Source organism: the organism of the source record quoted next, unplaced genomic scaffold (genome assembly GCF_019419815.1).
Source record: "Pyrus x bretschneideri cultivar Hongxiangsu unplaced genomic scaffold, Pyrus_bretschneideri_v1 Contig8, whole genome shotgun sequence".
NCBI lineage: Eukaryota > Viridiplantae > Streptophyta > Magnoliopsida > Rosales > Rosaceae > Pyrus > Pyrus x bretschneideri.
This window is the reverse complement of record NW_025999820.1, coordinates 8,206,939-8,225,615: the sequence shown is the minus strand read 5'-3', so window position 1 is coordinate 8,225,615 and position 18,677 is coordinate 8,206,939. Positions and strand designations below refer to the sequence as shown.

Below are 18,677 nucleotides of genomic sequence, written 5' to 3'. Positions count from 1 at the left end.
ATTCCCTCTAATTCCTTAATTTTTCCAAATTCTTTAAATTCAAATTCTAATTGAATACACCAGGATTTCTAAGGATTTTAATAAACTATCTTAAAATCTTGATTGAATACACATTGAATTTCAGAGAATCACTTAAAATCTTGATTGAATACCCCTAAATTCATTAAAAGAGTTAAAATCCCTCAAAATCTCAATTGAATACACCCCCTTAGATTCGTATCTTTTTTTTTTTTTTCCCTCTTAATTAGATTATTGAAAAATGAAAAGTTATGACAAGAACTCGAGTGTAGGTGCAACATCATGAGAGTGAGGTTTCTTCTGCGCCGTTTGACTAATTAGAGAAGTGGATAAAGACCAATTTCCTTTTCAGATAGCAATGGTTGATTCTCATTGGTGCCACTCAGCATGGTCTTTGTTAATATGGCATCTCTGAATCGGAATACGATCCCAATTGATTGTTATATCCAGAGGAGAGGAGAGCTGGTTTGCATTTGCTGGTGCCATCATAATATTCTTAAGGTATAATTGTTGTCCAAAAGGAAAGCTTTTTGGTCAACCACTATACTAAATTACTAATCGCTATCCATCTTCATCTTTCAATCTTTCCCATTCCTCTTTCTTGTATGTTGCAAATGGCTCGTTTAGTGTACTTTCGCTCTTCAATCGACTAATTTTCATCTTTCTTGACCTCTTTATATGCAATGATCTATTTGTTTAAATCGCATTCGGAAAACGACTTTCCAGACCTCTCACATATGTCACAAAGGAAATGTACTTGCGAACAATTTTGCTAATATGGGTTTGTAGAACCCCGACTACCAAAACTGAAACTTTCTAGTTCATTTTGAAAATCACTTCAATCCTTGGAAAATAAAATGTGATTGACCCTTTCATTTTTGGGAATAATTAGCATAGATATAAATATACATCCTTTTGGCTTTTGGGACCGGCTTGGCAATGGTGATTATGTATTCAATTCAAAAATCAACATGGTTTTCACTGCACTAGATCATTTGATGGAACGTGGATGGTCTCACAGCTCGTGGTGATGGGGCTGCTGAATGTGACATTTTCTGAAACGGGGCCGGGAAATGGCAATAATTATTTTTGCTATACACTAATGACTAGATATAGTAAATAAAATATAGTAACTCATCATAAGGGTCCAATAGTTACTACACTATGTACAACTCACTTGTGTTCATGAAATTTTGGCTGAACGTTGCAGACAAAGTTCCAATTCCACATAAACTAATCAGGCAAACTATTGGAGTAATAAATTTTAGGTGCTCTCTTAATTAGAGTTCGGAATCTAGGTTTCTTCCTATTCGTGTTTATAATGAAATTTATAAAGTCTAAGTAGTGAAAGAGGGTGACGTAATGTATAAGTTAAAATATCTTAATCAATTCGAATATGTTAAGGATTCATGAGTTACAACTTAGAAGAATGTGTTTTTTTTTTTTTTTAAACACGAGACTAAGTAGTGGTTTCACTATCGCAATCCACTATTCCGGAGGGGGGGGGCGTGGGGGAAGGCTCACAGAACTTAATGTTGAATGTTACTTACTAGCACAGTAGTGCATACTATGCATCTGTTTATGTTACTTTTCCAATTCACCGGAAAGCCACTCTGCACTTTAGAATTTTCATCATAAGAATAGCTTGGTGGTAATCATTCCCAACTAGATAGTGTAATAATCAACTTGTACATGCTGAAATTTGGCATGCTTCTATTGGCAATTGCATCATATGTTGTGGAAAGGAACTTTTTATGGCTAAGGTGCATTTGGATCCCACATAAAAAACATGTTAATCTATCTCAAGTGAAAATAATTGTTTTCTGTTTAATATTAATGCCTTCTAGAAATTACATGTGGATCATGCTATATTGCAAGGCTTTCCGTTTAGTGCCTTTTACACATTACATTGGTTAATGATTGATTAGTTAAAAGTGAAACACATTTTTACTAGTGTCCCATTCTAATTAGGTCCTACCAATTATGCATTATAATATGGTCGATTTTTGGTTGATTAGAGTAGATCCATCAAGCTAAAAGAGAGATATAACAATAGAGAATAGAAGATGATGTTGCATCATGTAAGTTAAAACAATTCTAGAAAGACGTATTAGCGGAATAAAAGAAGAAAAAAACAATATGTTGTCCACATACCTTTTTGCAATTATAAAATTAAAGTTTAGGGAAAATTTGTCAATTATCAAAGTTTAGAGAGGTAATTGGTTAAAATTAAATTTTAGTAAGAAATTGACCAATTATAAAAGTTCATAAAGTAATTGGCTAAATTAAAATTCATAGGGAAATTGACAACTCCTTACAAGTTTAATGGAAAAATCGACAACCTCTCTAGAAAAGGAAAAAAAGAGAATATAAGTTTGGATACAATTCATACATATAATGAGAAAAATTTACAATATTTCAAAAAAAATGAATATTACGCCGCTTAGAGTTTTTAGATTCAACTAATGAATGTAAACAAATAAATAAAAAATTATAGAGATAAATATATATGCTAAGTACCATCTAAAAATGGTCCACATCATGAAAAAGCCAGATCAAAATTTTTATTTGATTAGTTCATCCAACTCCATTATTTGTCGATAAGAACTCCAATATTTAAATATCAATGAATTGTAGTGCAATGTTGAAAATATAAGCTGGAGTTTCTCGTGCCTAAAATTGGAAGTGTGTGGCAATACAGATATAGGAGGGCATATGCATGTGAAGCTAAAAATAGAAAAGAGAGGCCAAAAGCCAATGAGGAACAAAGCATGGCCAACAGGTAACACGTTACACAGCGCATGCTGGACGGTCGACAACCCTTGGACCCACCATACCCACACCCAAGATACGAGATAAGATCCTCGCCGGAGATTACTTTCATCGTACATCATGAGATCAAAAATCATTTTAAATTAAATTATTCAAAATTAAATACAAATAGTACCTGACGAAAACTGATCGAATGATGTATGATAAACGGATATTATTAAAGGATTCACGGGATTCTCACAAAGAGAATCCGACGAGAATATCTCCTAGGATACCACCATTCTTAATCTAATTAAGCTTCGACAAAATAATAAGAGTTAATAATATAATCACAATAATAATCTAATTAAGCTACTTGTTTGTAAGGAACGCATGTGAGGAACTGCAAGTTAATTAGATGTGTGACCTATCATATGATCATATGCTTCGAAAGTGGTACATATACAAGCATGCAATGTAGCTGGTCTATTTCATGCATGGATTTACTCAACACTCAACAAGCATGGAGTGTGCGCATTCTTTTGGTTTGAATGTTTTTGTTTGTCTGCATTATTTATCACATTTCATAATAGTAGCGTAATGCTAAGTAAGTCAAAATTTTAAATTACATTTATAAATTATGTGATGTGTTATTAATAATAAATAAATACGTTAATTAATAAATAACAATTAAGTAATAATTAAATCACGAACAACTACGTTATAGGTTTACAAAATATGATTTAAATATATAATCTCACTGCCACTTAGGACTAAGATCTAATTGTATTTCTTTTCACTTATTGTTAATGCAGCTTTCGCAATTGATTTGTTAATGCAGCTTTCGTTTTGGTGACTCTAACGCTGCAGCTTGCACTAGACCAGACATATATATTATTGTTCTTATTAGTGGGTGTAAATGATTTGTATATTAACCATTTGTAATCTGGTTGATATACGGTATAAGGTGGGGGGAAATGCTACGGGTATTCTATGGCTTTTCATGAATTTCTGTCACCTTATATTTTTGGTATAATATTTATGATATTGACACGAAAATTGATGTTAAATTATGAGATGACAGAAAGTCAATAAAAAGTCTCACTTTTGAGAGAGTCCCTTAGCATTTCCATCATTAAGATGGAATCTTAATCAATTTTCTTGACATTATTATTATTTGTTAACAAAAGAAATAGATTGAATAAACTTCAACATTAGATCAAAGCATTTTTACTGTAAGCTAACATGTTTTTCCATAATTTACAGTGGTCTTGTTCAAAATCAAAGATGAAAAATAAATTAGGAAATGATTTTCATACACTCATTTTATCTCCTCCATATTCTCGTTAATTTCTGTCTCCTTGATTCTCTTTTAAGTTATTCAATTCAAAGGTGAAAACCGAACATGGTGTGTAGGGTGAGAAAATGGGGTGTGCAAATCATTTTTCTAATATTTTTTTTCTTTAATATAATGATATATTTAGAGTAAGTGGGTAAGAAAATAAATTAATATCGAATTCATCATTGACAAGATATGATCATAAAATTTCACTTATATATAAAGAGGAATATCACTATGTTGTAGTACTAAATGACATAATTTTTCTAAATTAATTTATAGTATTCGTAGAGATGATGGTATTCATTATCCATCAAGACCATTAATTGGTATTGTTTAACTTTTTCCTTTTGGGTTTAACCTCAATCAATTGAGTTGTTGATCAATTAAAAGCATTCTTTTATAATTGTGATGTGGGAAGGAATCGTAAGATATATAGGATATATATAGGGGAAATTATTGTGTAGTATTGGAATATTGTTATTGCACATAGATTAGAATCATAAATCTGTCTTCTCTCTATATAATAATAGGTGATAAGCTAATTTTACTATGTAAATGCATTTCAGTACCATATAATAATTTTTCATGAGATGTACACACAGTTACTTATATAAAACCTTGTGAGTGTGAATGTGTGTTAAGGCTGAGGAAGAGAGAGAGAGAGAGAGAAACAAATACACTCATAAGCATATTTTTACAAAAATATATGTCTTAGGATCGACATTCATCAACCCTTATACATTTTATAATACCTACGTACGTACCAATAAAATTACCTTCTCCCATGTGTTATCCCTCTTGCTTCATTATTTTTCAAATATGCATGTGTGTTAGGGGTGTGGAAGAGAGAGAGAGAGAGAGAGAGAGAGAGGGAAAGAAATACACTCATAAGCATATTTTTATAAAAATATATGTCTTAGGATCGACATTCATCAACCCTTATACCATTTATAATACCTACGTACGTACCAATAAAATTACGTTCTCCCATGTGTTATCCCTCTTGCTTCATTATTTTTCAAATATGCATATCCCAATATCACAGTCAGGAGTCGAATTTAGGAACCCATTTAACTTGTTTCCCAGTTGATCATCTTCATCCCTAGCACTACTACTCTGCAACAACAACAATGCCATATCTGATTCATCATTTGCACCAAAGCTTGCTTCTCCATCACCTTCATATCTCTCTTCTTGACTCAACTGTGAAGCCACAAACTTGTCCAGAGCCCTCCAGTCAGTAACCTTCTTGGCATCGTTGCACCCTCGAATACTTTGCTGGTCTTCTATTTCGATGTTATTCTCCGATATAAGAGACGTTGAGCTCGGCCGCTTTATTAAGGGAAGAGACGGGCTCTCAAGCTGAGGAAGCTGGACAAACGGATCAGAGTGCAGGAAGTTCAAACTGTCAGCTTCTGTCTCTTGCTTGCACATGAAATTCTGGCTTAAAAAGCTCTGGGGCTGCCTCGAGATCATATAATTGGTTGGATCAGCGACGGAAGTGAGACCATTAAGTTCTTCATAGAAGTAGCTTGAGTCCCACCCTTCGATGCTTTTGTTTTGACTACTGGTTCTCTTCTTGAATGCTCTGCACACGACCCATCCTTCTTCCTGCAAAAACTTAACCAAGGTACTTATTTGTAAGTGGAAGGAGACAGAAATAATTAATTAATGCATTTCGATTATTTTAATTCTTAATCATTTTGTTGGTGGAAACTGGAAAGAGGTTGAGAGGGTCAATGTTCCTTTAGGAGAAAAGTCAAAATTTTCCCTTTCCTACCTTTAATATACATGCATTTTCTTTAATTAGCTTTTGGAGTTTTCTTTCTGTTTGGTAGAGAGAGGTAGTAAGTTGATGTCAATCTAAAGGTAATGGCCATGCAATGGAACTTTGCTTTTTGACGAACTGAAAGCCACAGTTAGAAGATGAATTGGCAGAAAGCAAATTAATATATACGCGCCTTTGAAGGCTTTAACTTTTGACTTTGATGTGGCGTTGGCGGAAGTAAATGTGCATACATTAGTGTCTACGAGTTACGCATGCAAATTAAGTGAGATTGTTCTACTATTCCATTTAGAAAAACTGTTAGTTTCTGCTTTTTTTTAGATTTGCATTATATAGTCAATTGTGATGGATGTGAGACTCATACAAAAATCTACACTTCCAAATTATTATTGCACTTGTTTCTCCTTAAACTTCTGTACAAAAGAGCATTTATCTTATATTGAAGGTCAACAATTCAAGCCACTGAGTAAAGTGATGAGTAGAAGTAGGCTAGATATTTTGAATTTTCAGAACTCAAAAAACCAAAAACAAAAACAAAAAGGTCAACAGTTTGAACATCAATCCTTCCTCCATTGACCTTTGTAACACAAAAGGGGAATAAAAATAAATTTGTAAAATAATTTATAGGTGTACGTTTGCTGTAAAAACGTTAATTAGGTCTCATATCAAGAAGTCATGGGAGGCTCCTATTATATCTTCCACGATCGAGCATGGAGAGAGAAAGTGTTGTTATTGACACTTTTGTCTATAAAGTGATGGGAACAGATAATCAACCAACGTATTAGCTAGGTCAACAAGTGACCTTGAATACAGCTTCAAGGTTTAGGTTTTACTCTACGTGTAGTGTGTGTGTTTGTGTGTGTGTAGAGAGGGATGATGATGATGATGATGATGAGTTTCGATCACTTGCCTGCGGAGGTCCATTTTCGTCAGATTCGAGTCTGTATTCGTGCATGATCCAATCGCTCTTCTGTCCATTTGGAGCCCTTCCTTTGTAGAAGACAAGGGTTTTCCTCATCCCGATCAGTTTTGCCTTATCGTATACTGATTTGTCTCGACCCGTTGCTTTCCAAAACCCAGCCATGGTTGCTCTGTTGGTCCTTGTCCCAGTTGGATACTTCTTGTCTTTGTGGCTGAAGAAGTACCACTCGTTCTGCTCTTCATATCCGATTCGACATCTCTCTGTCCATTAATGCCAATAAGACCATCAAGATCCATGTTATGTAAAATAAATGTTGATTAATTAGAAATGTAATGCATCAAGTATTGTGGATTAGTATGCATTCGGAACCAACCATCAATCCCCAAAATAGCACACAAGGTTAGAGCTAGTATAAGGTTATATATACATATAAAAAAATTAAGAAACATCCACTTGATGAGAACCAAAAACCCTAATTATCATGATCCGGAAAATGATCAAGGTATGAAACCCTAACAGTACATGTACTATTAGAGTACGCGTGTAGTACCTTGAAGATCCCATGGTTCGATTCTGTAGAGATCAATGTCTCTGATGACATCAAGATCGATCTTCTGGGAGGCAACTTTCTTTCTAAGATAGTACCCGACGAGCTCTTCATCGGTCGGATGAAAGCGGAAACCGGGTGGGACAGTAGACTCGATTGACTCCATCATAGCGCAGCTGGTAGTTTGTAATGTTTACTACTGCATCAAATTCGTCACCACTGCCATTAGTAACCACCACCACACCAACTTAACCAATAGGCACTTATAAGTAGATCTAGCTAGCTAGAGAATATGAAAACTGGGAAGAAAACGTAAAAAAAGCGCCAACACATAGCGTTAATTTGTTAAAAGGTAGGAAAGGAAGATAAAAATTGTAAATAAGAGGAATAATGTGGATTCTATGAATAAAAAGTGTTATCAGAGACAATCATCAGCTCATTTGGTGGTCAGCAAACCCCACCATTTCTGGTTTGATCAGGGAATTATAATTATAAGCGCGTGTTACAAACAAATTATTAAAAAAAACCTTAATTAGTTAATTAATTACCACAGAAACTGATGATCAGAGATTCAGAGACGATAAATTAATTTATTATTTTCCCTAGGTAAAATGGAATCATAGAAAAGGAAATCATGAGAGTTTGGTTTTGATTAGAAAAACCAAGAGGAAGTTGGAGCTTGTTAATTTTTGTGCAGAGGGGAAAGGGGGCCTCTCAAGAAACGGACAAGTAGAGGTTTGTGCTAATGATGTTGTCTTGTCTTGGTGAATGGTAGAAATGATGCATCAGAACGGGGTTTTGTAGTATAATAACACTATTAATTTAATAATCAACTTTTGTAGACCCAAATATATATAAACATACCCTATGTATCAAAACAAAAAATAGTTTTTTTTTTTTTTTTTTTTTTGTAAGTTGAGGTGTCTCTAAAGGTAAGGAAAGAAATTAACAAAAATTTAACTATGCTATAGTGTATGATATGCACCGAATAAATGAAACTTTACCTATGCAACCAAAGATTTAATATTAAGACTCTATAATCACGGATATTAGCGTATTGTATACATCAGTGCATACTAAAAAATCTCAAAAATTAAGATAACATTCGAATTTGGGAATTGCAAAAAGGGAAAGGGAGGATGACGTGATCCCAGTTAAGCATGCGTTTCTCGAAAGGGAAAAGGGTTTGGAAGCCAAAAGATGGAGGACGATCAAGCCTGCTAAGAGAGAAAAGGATAAGAAAAGAAAAAAAGAGAGAGACCACTCTCTGGTCTGAGTCTCTGAGTCTGAGACTGAGAGAGAGAGCTCATACTACAGAAACGGGGGAGTCTGACCCTCTTGTCTGTTTGTCGAGAATTTCCCTGGCAAATATCTGACCCCTTTTTCTGTGATAGACTAGTACTCAGCAAAAATGCTGCTGATCCATACCAGACATACAAAAGAAGAACAAATTAATTAAGACCATGCATGCATTTAAACAATCATTAGTGTTCTCTAGCTAATTAAACTTCATCAAGATGAGCTTACTCCATGTGTTTAATTAGTTAATCCTGACCTTAAACTCCAGGTCCGTATCTTCCTCTTCTTTTCCTCTCTTGCTTAGACTCTACAAGTTCTTACCAAATAGATAGATCATGAGTAAAATGCCACTTGATGGGGGCCTCTTAATTTAGGGACAAAGCTAGTGCTTCAAATAGCTAGGTCAAGAAATCAATAGATCAGAATCATTTAATTTTTCATGATGAGAAATGATTCAGTTTTTCTCATCGGGTATGTGTAGAGACTAAGTCTTGACCTAACAACCAGCATAATAGGTGTCGGGCGGAGGACTTGTTGCTCGAGTGGTGGAGATCGTATTTATCCCTAAATCCGAGATAAGAGATTCTTGAGATCGAATCCCTCTTCCTCTTTGGCCTCTGGAGTTCTTAACAAAAACGAAAGGAAGAAGAGAATGAAAGATAAGTTTGTGAAAGGATCAAGAAAAAAACCCTAGCTATACATATAGCTGCTGGGGAATGGATCTTATATACATATATTTTTGTTTAGAAATTGGGATCAATGCATTTGAATAGATTGATGGATGAGAGGGAGAGAGAGGCCTTCTGCTGATCAGCTCCACCGTCTTAATTACCAAGAACAAACAGAGAAGAAGATCAATAATATTCCTAAAAGTTTATTTAACTTGTTGAGAATGACTAATGAGACGCTGGCTATACGCTTTTTTGTATATGTTTAAGGAATTTTCCATGCAAACAGACTAATTTAATTAAATAATCAATTAAACTTACCTGATCAACTTTTGGTGTTGGTGTAATTACTCGTTAAAAGACAGAAAGCAATGAAGAAGAAGAAGACAAATTCAAGTAGAAGTAGTAGAACTCCGTTGAACAACAGCAGAAAATAAATAAAATTTGAGAGAAAGAGAGAGAGAGAGAGATAGTGTTTTAAAGAGAGAAATTCCGTTAGGAGGGGAGAGATGGAGACAATATAAAAGGGAAGGGGAAGGACCGCTCGATTGCGCATGGGTTGATGGTTGTCCCCAGTACCTGACGTCAGTCGCCCTAGCTTCCTACAGAAACTGCCTTTTTCTTCTTTACTTTCTTTCCGTCCGTATTCTCCTCTCACCATATTTAATTAATTGACAAGCTAGCTTAGTTTCATTCCAAAGTTTAAAAAGGCAACTTTCCTTTGTTGAATTCTTAAATATTAGCCTTCATGCACGCGCTTACGTGCGTGTAGAAAATATTTTTTGAATCACGGCATGCTTCTCGCAACTTATATGTTTTAAATGTATTTATATGCGTAAATTGACAAAAGGAAAGTCAAATATTTGAAGTAAATGAATAGTTTTAGATCAAACTAAAAGAAATCCCTTATATACGAATTAAAGCAGTTGAATTCACATAATAAAATTGGTCTCTATAGAATTTACATTAAGAATAGAGAAAATAATATTTAATAAACAATTGATTGAATCATATTATTGCTAGTCTATTGTGAGGCTAAGCCCACCCCCTCCCTTAGACCATCTCCAACAATGGCTTATAACCTAAAATTCCCCTTTTTTTTCCCCCCAAAACCCACTCCAACCCATGTGCTAAATAAAACCTAAAACCTAAAAGTTAAAAGAAGGCCAAATACCAGCCCGTTTTTAGGCCAAAACTCATTATGGGCCCTACCTGTTGTGAGTGAAACACGGGCTGTGAAGCCCACTTTCCTTTCATCCACTCTCCCACGCGCCGCACGCTCCAATTCAGACTCCCACCCGACAGCCCCACGTGGGCTGTTCCCTGCGCAATAATTGCAACAAAGTAGCCGTTGGGCTGCTTTACAAATTTAACGGTGACTGATTACTGGGCCGTTGGTTAATCCAACGGTCCAGGTTCAAATTTTTTTTTTTTAGTTTTATATTTATGTATTTATTGAATCCAACGGCTAGAATAATTTATAAAAATTATTTAACTTAAAATTCAACCAAAAACTCTATAAATACCTATGTAATATCATTTATTTTAAAAAAAATCATTTGACAATTAATTTAATCACATTATTATCCATGTGCAAAAGACCTTTTTTTATAACTGGCATTACACGCATCTTAAGATGTTTTAAACGTGTTTAAAAATAGAGAAAATAATATTTAATAAATAACTGATTGAATCACATTATTGCTAGCCCATTGTGAGGCTAAGCTCACCCCCTTACCCTTAGTGTAGATAATATCGTTTGTAAAAAAAAGAAAAACGATCATTTGATAACTTATTTAATCACATTGTTATTCGCGTGCAATTTTTTTTTTATAACCGGCATGACACGCCTCTTAAGATGTTTTAAACATGTTTAAAAATAAAGAAATTGAATCACATTATTAATAGCTTATTGTGAGATACTAAATAAAAAACAAAGCACTAAAAAGTAAATTATTAAAGAAATACTATTAAAATGAAGAAAATGCTTCTACCTTATTTGATGTATTATTTTGAAATGCCTTTGAAGTTTTTTGTTTTGGAGGCATTTTTGTCCAAATATTTTTTTTGAAGCATGGTGACACCAAATCACTATTCACCTTTTTCATTCTCTTTATATATACTAGATTTTTCTTGAACAGTTAAAAAAAGATTACAAAGAGATTAACAAGAAACGTCAACTTTTTTTATACTAGAACAAGTTGTTTCCCATGTGAAGTCTGACAGCCACATTCATTCCACATTACTCCATTTGTAATATCCACTTATTTTACTTGAAAATTGTCACATATAATAGAGTGTGTTAAAAATAAATCTCACATTATGAGACAAGGGACCTTGCATGGACTAATTCCCAATACAAATCATAATGTTCCTTAACTATGACTTTAGAAAATTGCTAAACTAGTTACAAGACTGGTTGTAATAGTGTGCCATTCCAATATTTATGGCAAATAAGTGGCTGAACTTTTTGATATTTATAGATAGAAACTTATCAATTTTTTCTTTTCTTTCTAAATATCTTTTATAATCCCTTTTAGTTTGGAACTATATGTTCACTTAATCAAGGTTATTTTTTCTAAAGTATCATTTTTTATCTCATTTTAGTTCTTTTTTTTTTTTTGTTCAAGCGATAGTGAAATATTCATTTGATGCTATCACTGATTGGAGTAATCGATGTAGAAATTTCATGGTAAAAGCGGAGATCAATTCCTGCTTTTGAGCCCAATTTAGTGATGTGAGTCGAAGAAAATTGTACTTATTAAACTTTAAAATATATATTTCTCCAATATATTTGTTACGTGACAAAACTATTTCACATTTTTTTTATTTTTTTAACAAAACATATTTTCTTAATTAAAATATTAAATAAATCAAGACATTTCAATCGTCAAAATTGAAACTACAAACCCTTTTTAAGTGTAAGGTCCTCGTAATTAACTACATGATATATACATGGTAGCTTGACCTCTTTTGTTTTGTTATATTGCATTTTTTCAGGCTTGGTTACTCAATAATTGTTCTTGTCGGCTCAGTCTGTAGATGAGCACTATGGATTTAGCTATAGTTAATTACAAATAAAACTCACTACTAATCACTCCTGAGGGTGCAATAATCATACTGTTAATTAATCTGGTTGCGAAGAATCGATCATGATCGGGGTGAGTTGTTGTGGTGTTGTTACTGTCCCGTTTTGTCGTGACTACTATCTTCCTCCTCATCTCATGGACCCCCCTCGTACTCTGAAAGCTTCATGTTATCCTTCCATTGCTCTTCTTTTCTTCTTCTTCAACTTGTCGTAAAATATCTTACTTAATTTCGTTGTCAAAGTTCAAACATTCTGACTGACACGCTTGCCACGTTGGCTCTATTTTACAACCTCGCGCCATGTCTTGCCGCCAAATGAACGAGACGTTTCGGCTCGGCTCCCATGACTTCGTAATCATACAGAGAAGCTGCATGCAAATTCACCAAAAACTCCTCAAGGCTCGAGTGTGAGTAATATTGGAAAGACGGTACTAGCATTCATTCTATTTATGTGCCGCACCTTATTAATTAAATTCTTGCTATTGACGCATTTCACAAATTTTATAATAAGAAAAATTCGGTTTCTTAATTATTATTTAAAGATTATTTGTAAAAAAGTTTCTTTGAATTAGAGATTGTTTAGACATATATATATATATATATATATAGATGATTAAACAGGTCTCCGATATAAAATATAATTTATAGAGATGATCTTTAAAAGAGAATTAGGGAAATGAATAGTTTTGATTATGAACTACTTTATATGACAAAAATACGTTAATCGCATGAGTGGACAAAGTGGTGCACTCCTGAGATCATGGATCGAGCCACCCTTGGCTCAAAGGGGGCGATGCCCTCACTCATTTTTTTGGGTGGAAAAAATGCACATAATGCATATTGCAATCTCACGTGATAGAGTTGTTTGGGCTATGAAATTTTTGATAAATCGATTAAGAATTTGATTGGAGGATCAATGGATGAATAATAACAGGTTATTTTTATAGAGATATTTGATGGTATTGGTAATTAAGAAAGTGTGTCAAGTGATATTGTAATATATTGTATAAAAAACCTTATCAGTTAGTATTATGTTTAGCAAATTCTTGAGCTTTTCAATTCGTGACTTTATTGTTTGAGGATGCCCTCATCAATATAGATATCTAGCTTTGTCTTTGCATGAGATGGATGAAAGTATTTTCCATATTCGAAGGGCATTTTGGTCTTTAAATTGGTATTTCACTTCCATTTAGGGGTTGCAAATGATTTTATGTCTTTGTGGACAAGTATTTTGGAGAAGGAATTGAGTGGAAAAAGAAGAGAAAACGTATAGTGAGGAGAACAATCGAAGCAACCAAAGTGTGACACTGTCTGTGGACGGTGGATGAGTTTTAGGTTTTTTTTTTTTTTTTTTTGCACTACTTTACGTAGAAGATAAACAAAGCAAAGTAAACACACATAAATATATATTTCTAAAGACTAAAGACTAAAGACCAGCTGCTTTTGTTTACCCAAAAAAAAAAAAAAAAAGACCTTAGGTCCAACTGGGTCAAGTAAGTACCATTTTCGTGAAAAACTCAGATGTATTCGTAATTTTTGTAGATTCTTGATAGAATAATGATAGGAAGACTAAATTTAGAGGTTAAATTTGCAAAATATATTTAAGTAAACAACCAATCATCCTAACATTACCCTTCTTGATATATGTTCATAGTCTTTATTAATTAAAGCCTGTTAAAGTTAATAAATTAAGTTTCTGAGTTGGTCAATTGTTCCGCGGGGGTGATCATTATCATGCGTGTTATATATATACGGTCTAATAAATTTGTATACGGGGCATCGATCCCATCTTGATCATCATAATCATCGTGTAGGTTAATTGTATGATTTGGTTAAGGCATTTGGAGACTAAAATGATATGGAATGACAAAGATGCTTACGAGTACGGCAACTATATATATAGTATGTATATAAGGGACATTCTACAGTGCTAATTAAAATAAAGTGCACGTGGTATCCTTTGTGAATAAAATTACATTACAATCTCAAAAGTTTACTTCTAAATGTTACATAGTAATGGTGAACTATAGAATTAATGATGTTATTTATTATACTTATCAGCGTTGATTGGTACAAATTGAAAAATATTATAGTATACAATTATCCGTGGACGCTGTAAAATTACATATTGTCGTTATATTCACCTTAATTTCACACTTAATGATATTATAATATTACATTAATATTTAATGTAAGAATTACAAGGATTGTAAAATTACACTATATGATAATAGTAAGATTAACACAAAATGACACTGTCTCGATTATAACAAGATTGATTTTATCGTTTGTGAATGTCATATTACATCATATATATGTATTCAAACATTTAACAGGAACGTAGAAAACCAATATTCCCCAAAACGGCAGTAGGGAGAACGAGTTAGGATTCTGGAGTACGCCATCTAAAGATTTAAGCGGTCCTTGCAGTACTGTAGTGCACGCATGTTTAGTCACAATAATTTTGATAGTGTGAGAGCGAGGTGTGGATTCTAGAAAATGATCGGTTCAGTGCGGTATCTCCCATGGACCAAACAAGAACGTACGTGGTTTCATCTCCTTGTTTGTTGATCGAAATGTTAATTACTAATTGCTATCATTAGTTCATAACTAACAACAACTCATCATCGATGGTTTTCTTTCAAAGATACTTTGATCTTTGAGAATTTTTTATGGTCTAATTTGGACTACTTTCTGCCAGAAACATCGATTTTTCTGAGAATTAAAGTCACAATCTTATCCCACTAAATCCTTTTAGTTATTTATAGGTTTTTGTCACCGATGAAACTGGTTTCTAGAATCATCCGTTATAATTATATACACATATATGTAGTGCATGTGTTGAAAAAGCAAAATTGATCCGATTTATTAGTTATATTATAATATATATATATATATATATATATATAGTGTTTTTTTCTTGACATGTTAAATAATCAAAATCGATTATGATTTCAGTATTTGATCATTGTATATGTTTAGGGAAACTTAATTCCAAAATATACTTGATCAATATGTGAAAAAAAACTTCCGCAATTCAATGATTAATTTCAATACATCAATTTTGTGCATCTAAATAGCATTATTATTTCTATATAAATTTGAAATTGGAGCAACGTTATAGCGTGGAGCAACATTGCAGGCATATAACAGTTAAAAGGCCACACAGCGTGGTGTGTGTGTTGAAAACTTGATCACTTTTGATGCAAAATCATGAATAATTTACTAAATAGGAACAAAACACGTTGCACGTTTGATGAGACTAAGAACAGATGGAAATCATTTGTTCTTCTATTTCTGTAAGTTCGTACAAGGGAGAAAGGTGAGATAAGGCTCCATGATAATTAGAGTATATATCATGTGTTGAAAGAGTAGAAATGAAAAAATATAAAGGAAAAAAGTTACTTTTTTTTATTCAACTATTATTGTTCGCTGCAGGAAAAAGTGAATTCTGGATTTGGTGGCTGAGTTTATGATACTCAAATGCAATGAATTTGGCCAAGGAGAATAGTTGATCGGCTTTTTGCTCTTATAAACGGTTCACGTTTTATAGTATGGTGAAAATGTGAAAAAATGTCCTACACCGGAAGTTATAAAAACGGTGCCTGAGATTATAAGAAGATTATTCACCTCATAGTAGCCGTGTTTTTACGATGACTTCTTAACTTCCTTAAATTATACAGTATAGTAGAAGATGTGATCTGTTAGAGGGTAAATACGTAAATGTGAAAGAAAGGAAATGGCAATTAGGGAAACTAAAAATCCGAAGGGCAATCTTATACCTATTATATCAGCTCTAAATCAGTTGAAGGCTCAGAGCTGTGGCTCATTGAAGAAAATGAAGTGGAGGGTGGTGAATTGTGATATGGACGTGCAGTCCACGCAGGACGGTGATGGTCGGCCGTGGCCTCCAATCATGCGGCGGACCGCATCATTGAACACCCTGTGGTCCCCGGCATAACGTGGCTTTTCCGTCCCTAAATAACCCTTCCTCTTCATAGGTTCTTACTAGCTAGATGGGTCGGCGAGCGAACTTAAGAATCTCTCTCCCCATCTAGTGGTTGTATGATCAAACTGCTTGATATATAGTCGTTTACGCGTGTATAGTCGATAACTATTGATAGTCATTTATATGATTTGAGATATTGTCACGGTTGCATGGTTACCAAAAGTAAGTGTATTTAATACATCTAGTTTATGAGGTATTGAATGCAATGGTAGCGCTATTGCGACATTATCCAAAGTCAATAGCCACTGTCATGTCAAAAGGTTAAACACATAATTGTATGTAACTTTTGAACGCCAACAAATATTACATCATGGTAGAAGTAAATTTCTCTTGTAGTTTATACGTGGTCTTACTTTCTATCATAAGGTGTTTTTCACACACTTTTTTAGCTTCTCATTCACTCCTCTTGATTTCTAACCGTTGGATTCAATACATAAACGAATACAACGGTCAAGATAAAACAAGGTGTGTGAAAGGCTAAAAAAGATATGTGTTTATTGTTTCCCCTTCTATTTTACTATCATGAAATTTCCAATTATCAGCTTTTAGTATCCAAAGTGTTTTTGTGTCACTTTCTTACTCAAATATTTTATTTTTTTAGTACTTTCATACATCCGTTAGGCTATTGACCCTTTGCTAAGTCTTCCGTTTACCTAAGACAGCCTTTGAGCTGCCCATAAGTTTATTTTTGGTGAGGCAATTAAACAAAAAAATTTGGAAGACAGAAGGCCTAAGTAAAAATTTTAGGAGACCGAAGGCTTGCCACGTCATCAGTTAATGAGAAATTTAACGAATAGACTCAATAGATTTATGAAAGTGGTAAATAAATAAATAAAATCTACGTTTGGGGCACAAAAGAGACGCAAAAAAACTTTTACTAAATGCTGAATTAGAAGGTTCAAGATAGTAATATGAAAATTATTCTACTTTCCAACAAAGAGTTAGGCCATTAGGCTCGTTCGAACTATAAAAGTATGTTGATGAGTTAAACTTGATTTAACCAAAAGTTGCAAACACAAAAATGAAAAAGCTAGCTGTGTTGCATCAAAACCAGAAAAAAATAAAAATAAAAAATAAAAAAAATAAATAAATAAAAAGGAAAAAAAAAAGCTAGCTGTGTCGAAAATGTGACCGTTAGGGTTAGCGTAACCAGCAAAAGGAGATTCTTGGGGGTCCAATTAGGATCTTATAGACCTTTTTGACATCGACCACCCTCCAAACTCTCTCTCTCAAATCTCAATCTCAGAATTACACCTTACCCTCTACGAATTATGTTTTGAAATCATGTCTTCTTTCTAATATATGGTTTTCATGGCGGTTGGTGAAGAGAAATATCCATGAGTTTTGTCAATTAATAATTAGTTACTAATTACACATAACAAGTAGTAGGCACTTTACCATCACTCTCTCTTTATTTTGAGGTGTGAAACACAAGGTTCCTTCAGGGACATGGATGATCATTATTCCATTTGTTGTAGCAACTAACTCTAAGTTCTAATTAACATTTTATTAAAAAAAAATATATATATATATATATTACGTCTAGGCTCTAAGACCATAGAGGCTATGATTACAACAAACAATTCTTAGATCCTAATTGATGGAATTTGTTTGTATCTTTTCTAGAATATTTGTGAGTGGAAAAGGTTGAATTAAAACGTGTATTTTGTCATTTATATGAGGTGATGATTGATAATAACGCAAATTAGAGTGGATGTATCCTGTGGCTAATTTATATAAGCATATATATATATGATCATATTTGAAAGAAAAAAAAACGAAGTTAGGGACATGACACAGAGATTGTATCATGGATCAATGTTTTCTAAAATGGTAGTGAACTGGAAATATTGTAGTTATGCAGGTTTTGTTATTGGAATCATTGTCATAGAAAGATAGACAAGAGTGTTGGAGACTGAACCCAAACCACTCATGGTGTGTGTGTCAATGAAGTAACAATGAAACAGACTGAAAAAAAGAAGGGGAAAAGAGCACAAAGCAATGGGAGTACAGACTTTCTATGATGTCTGAGCGATTGAATTGGTAAGATTAATTCATGAGAAATGGTATTGGCGCATGTGCTGCTAAGTGTTATATTTGAATTGGTTCACTCTAGACATCTTTTTTCTCTTTTTTTTCCCTTATTCAATAAATGTCGTACGTGAGATTTGAATTCTGAACTTGTTCAGTAACACTCAATATATAGTGGTTGCATGTGAGATTTGAACTCAGAACCTCTTTCAACTGG

The 18,677-nt window shown here is 33.5% G+C and overlaps 1 protein-coding gene across 2 annotated transcripts; it reads right to left on the bottom strand.

Moving 5' to 3' along the window:
* Nucleotides 1-4,774: 4,774 nt before the first annotated feature.
* On the bottom strand, nucleotides 4,775-9,829 carry LOC103930959 (NAC domain-containing protein 37-like). 2 transcript variants are annotated; one of them, XM_048575394.1, is made up of 4 exons: nucleotides 9,655-9,829; nucleotides 7,370-7,565; nucleotides 6,808-7,079; nucleotides 4,775-5,722 (listed from the first exon to the last, which is right to left on the bottom strand). In XM_048575394.1, exons 2-4 carry the CDS (start codon nucleotides 7,533-7,535, stop codon nucleotides 5,123-5,125), a joined length of 1,038 nt encoding a protein of 345 aa, XP_048431351.1. In that variant the 5' UTR covers nucleotides 7,536-7,565; nucleotides 9,655-9,829; the 3' UTR covers nucleotides 4,775-5,122. The 2 variants fall into 2 exon arrangements, with proteins under 2 accessions (XP_048431351.1, XP_048431352.1); XM_048575395.1 differs by lacking the exon at nucleotides 9,655-9,829 and having other exon boundaries at nucleotides 7,370-9,592.
* Nucleotides 9,830-18,677: the final 8,848 nt, after the last annotated feature.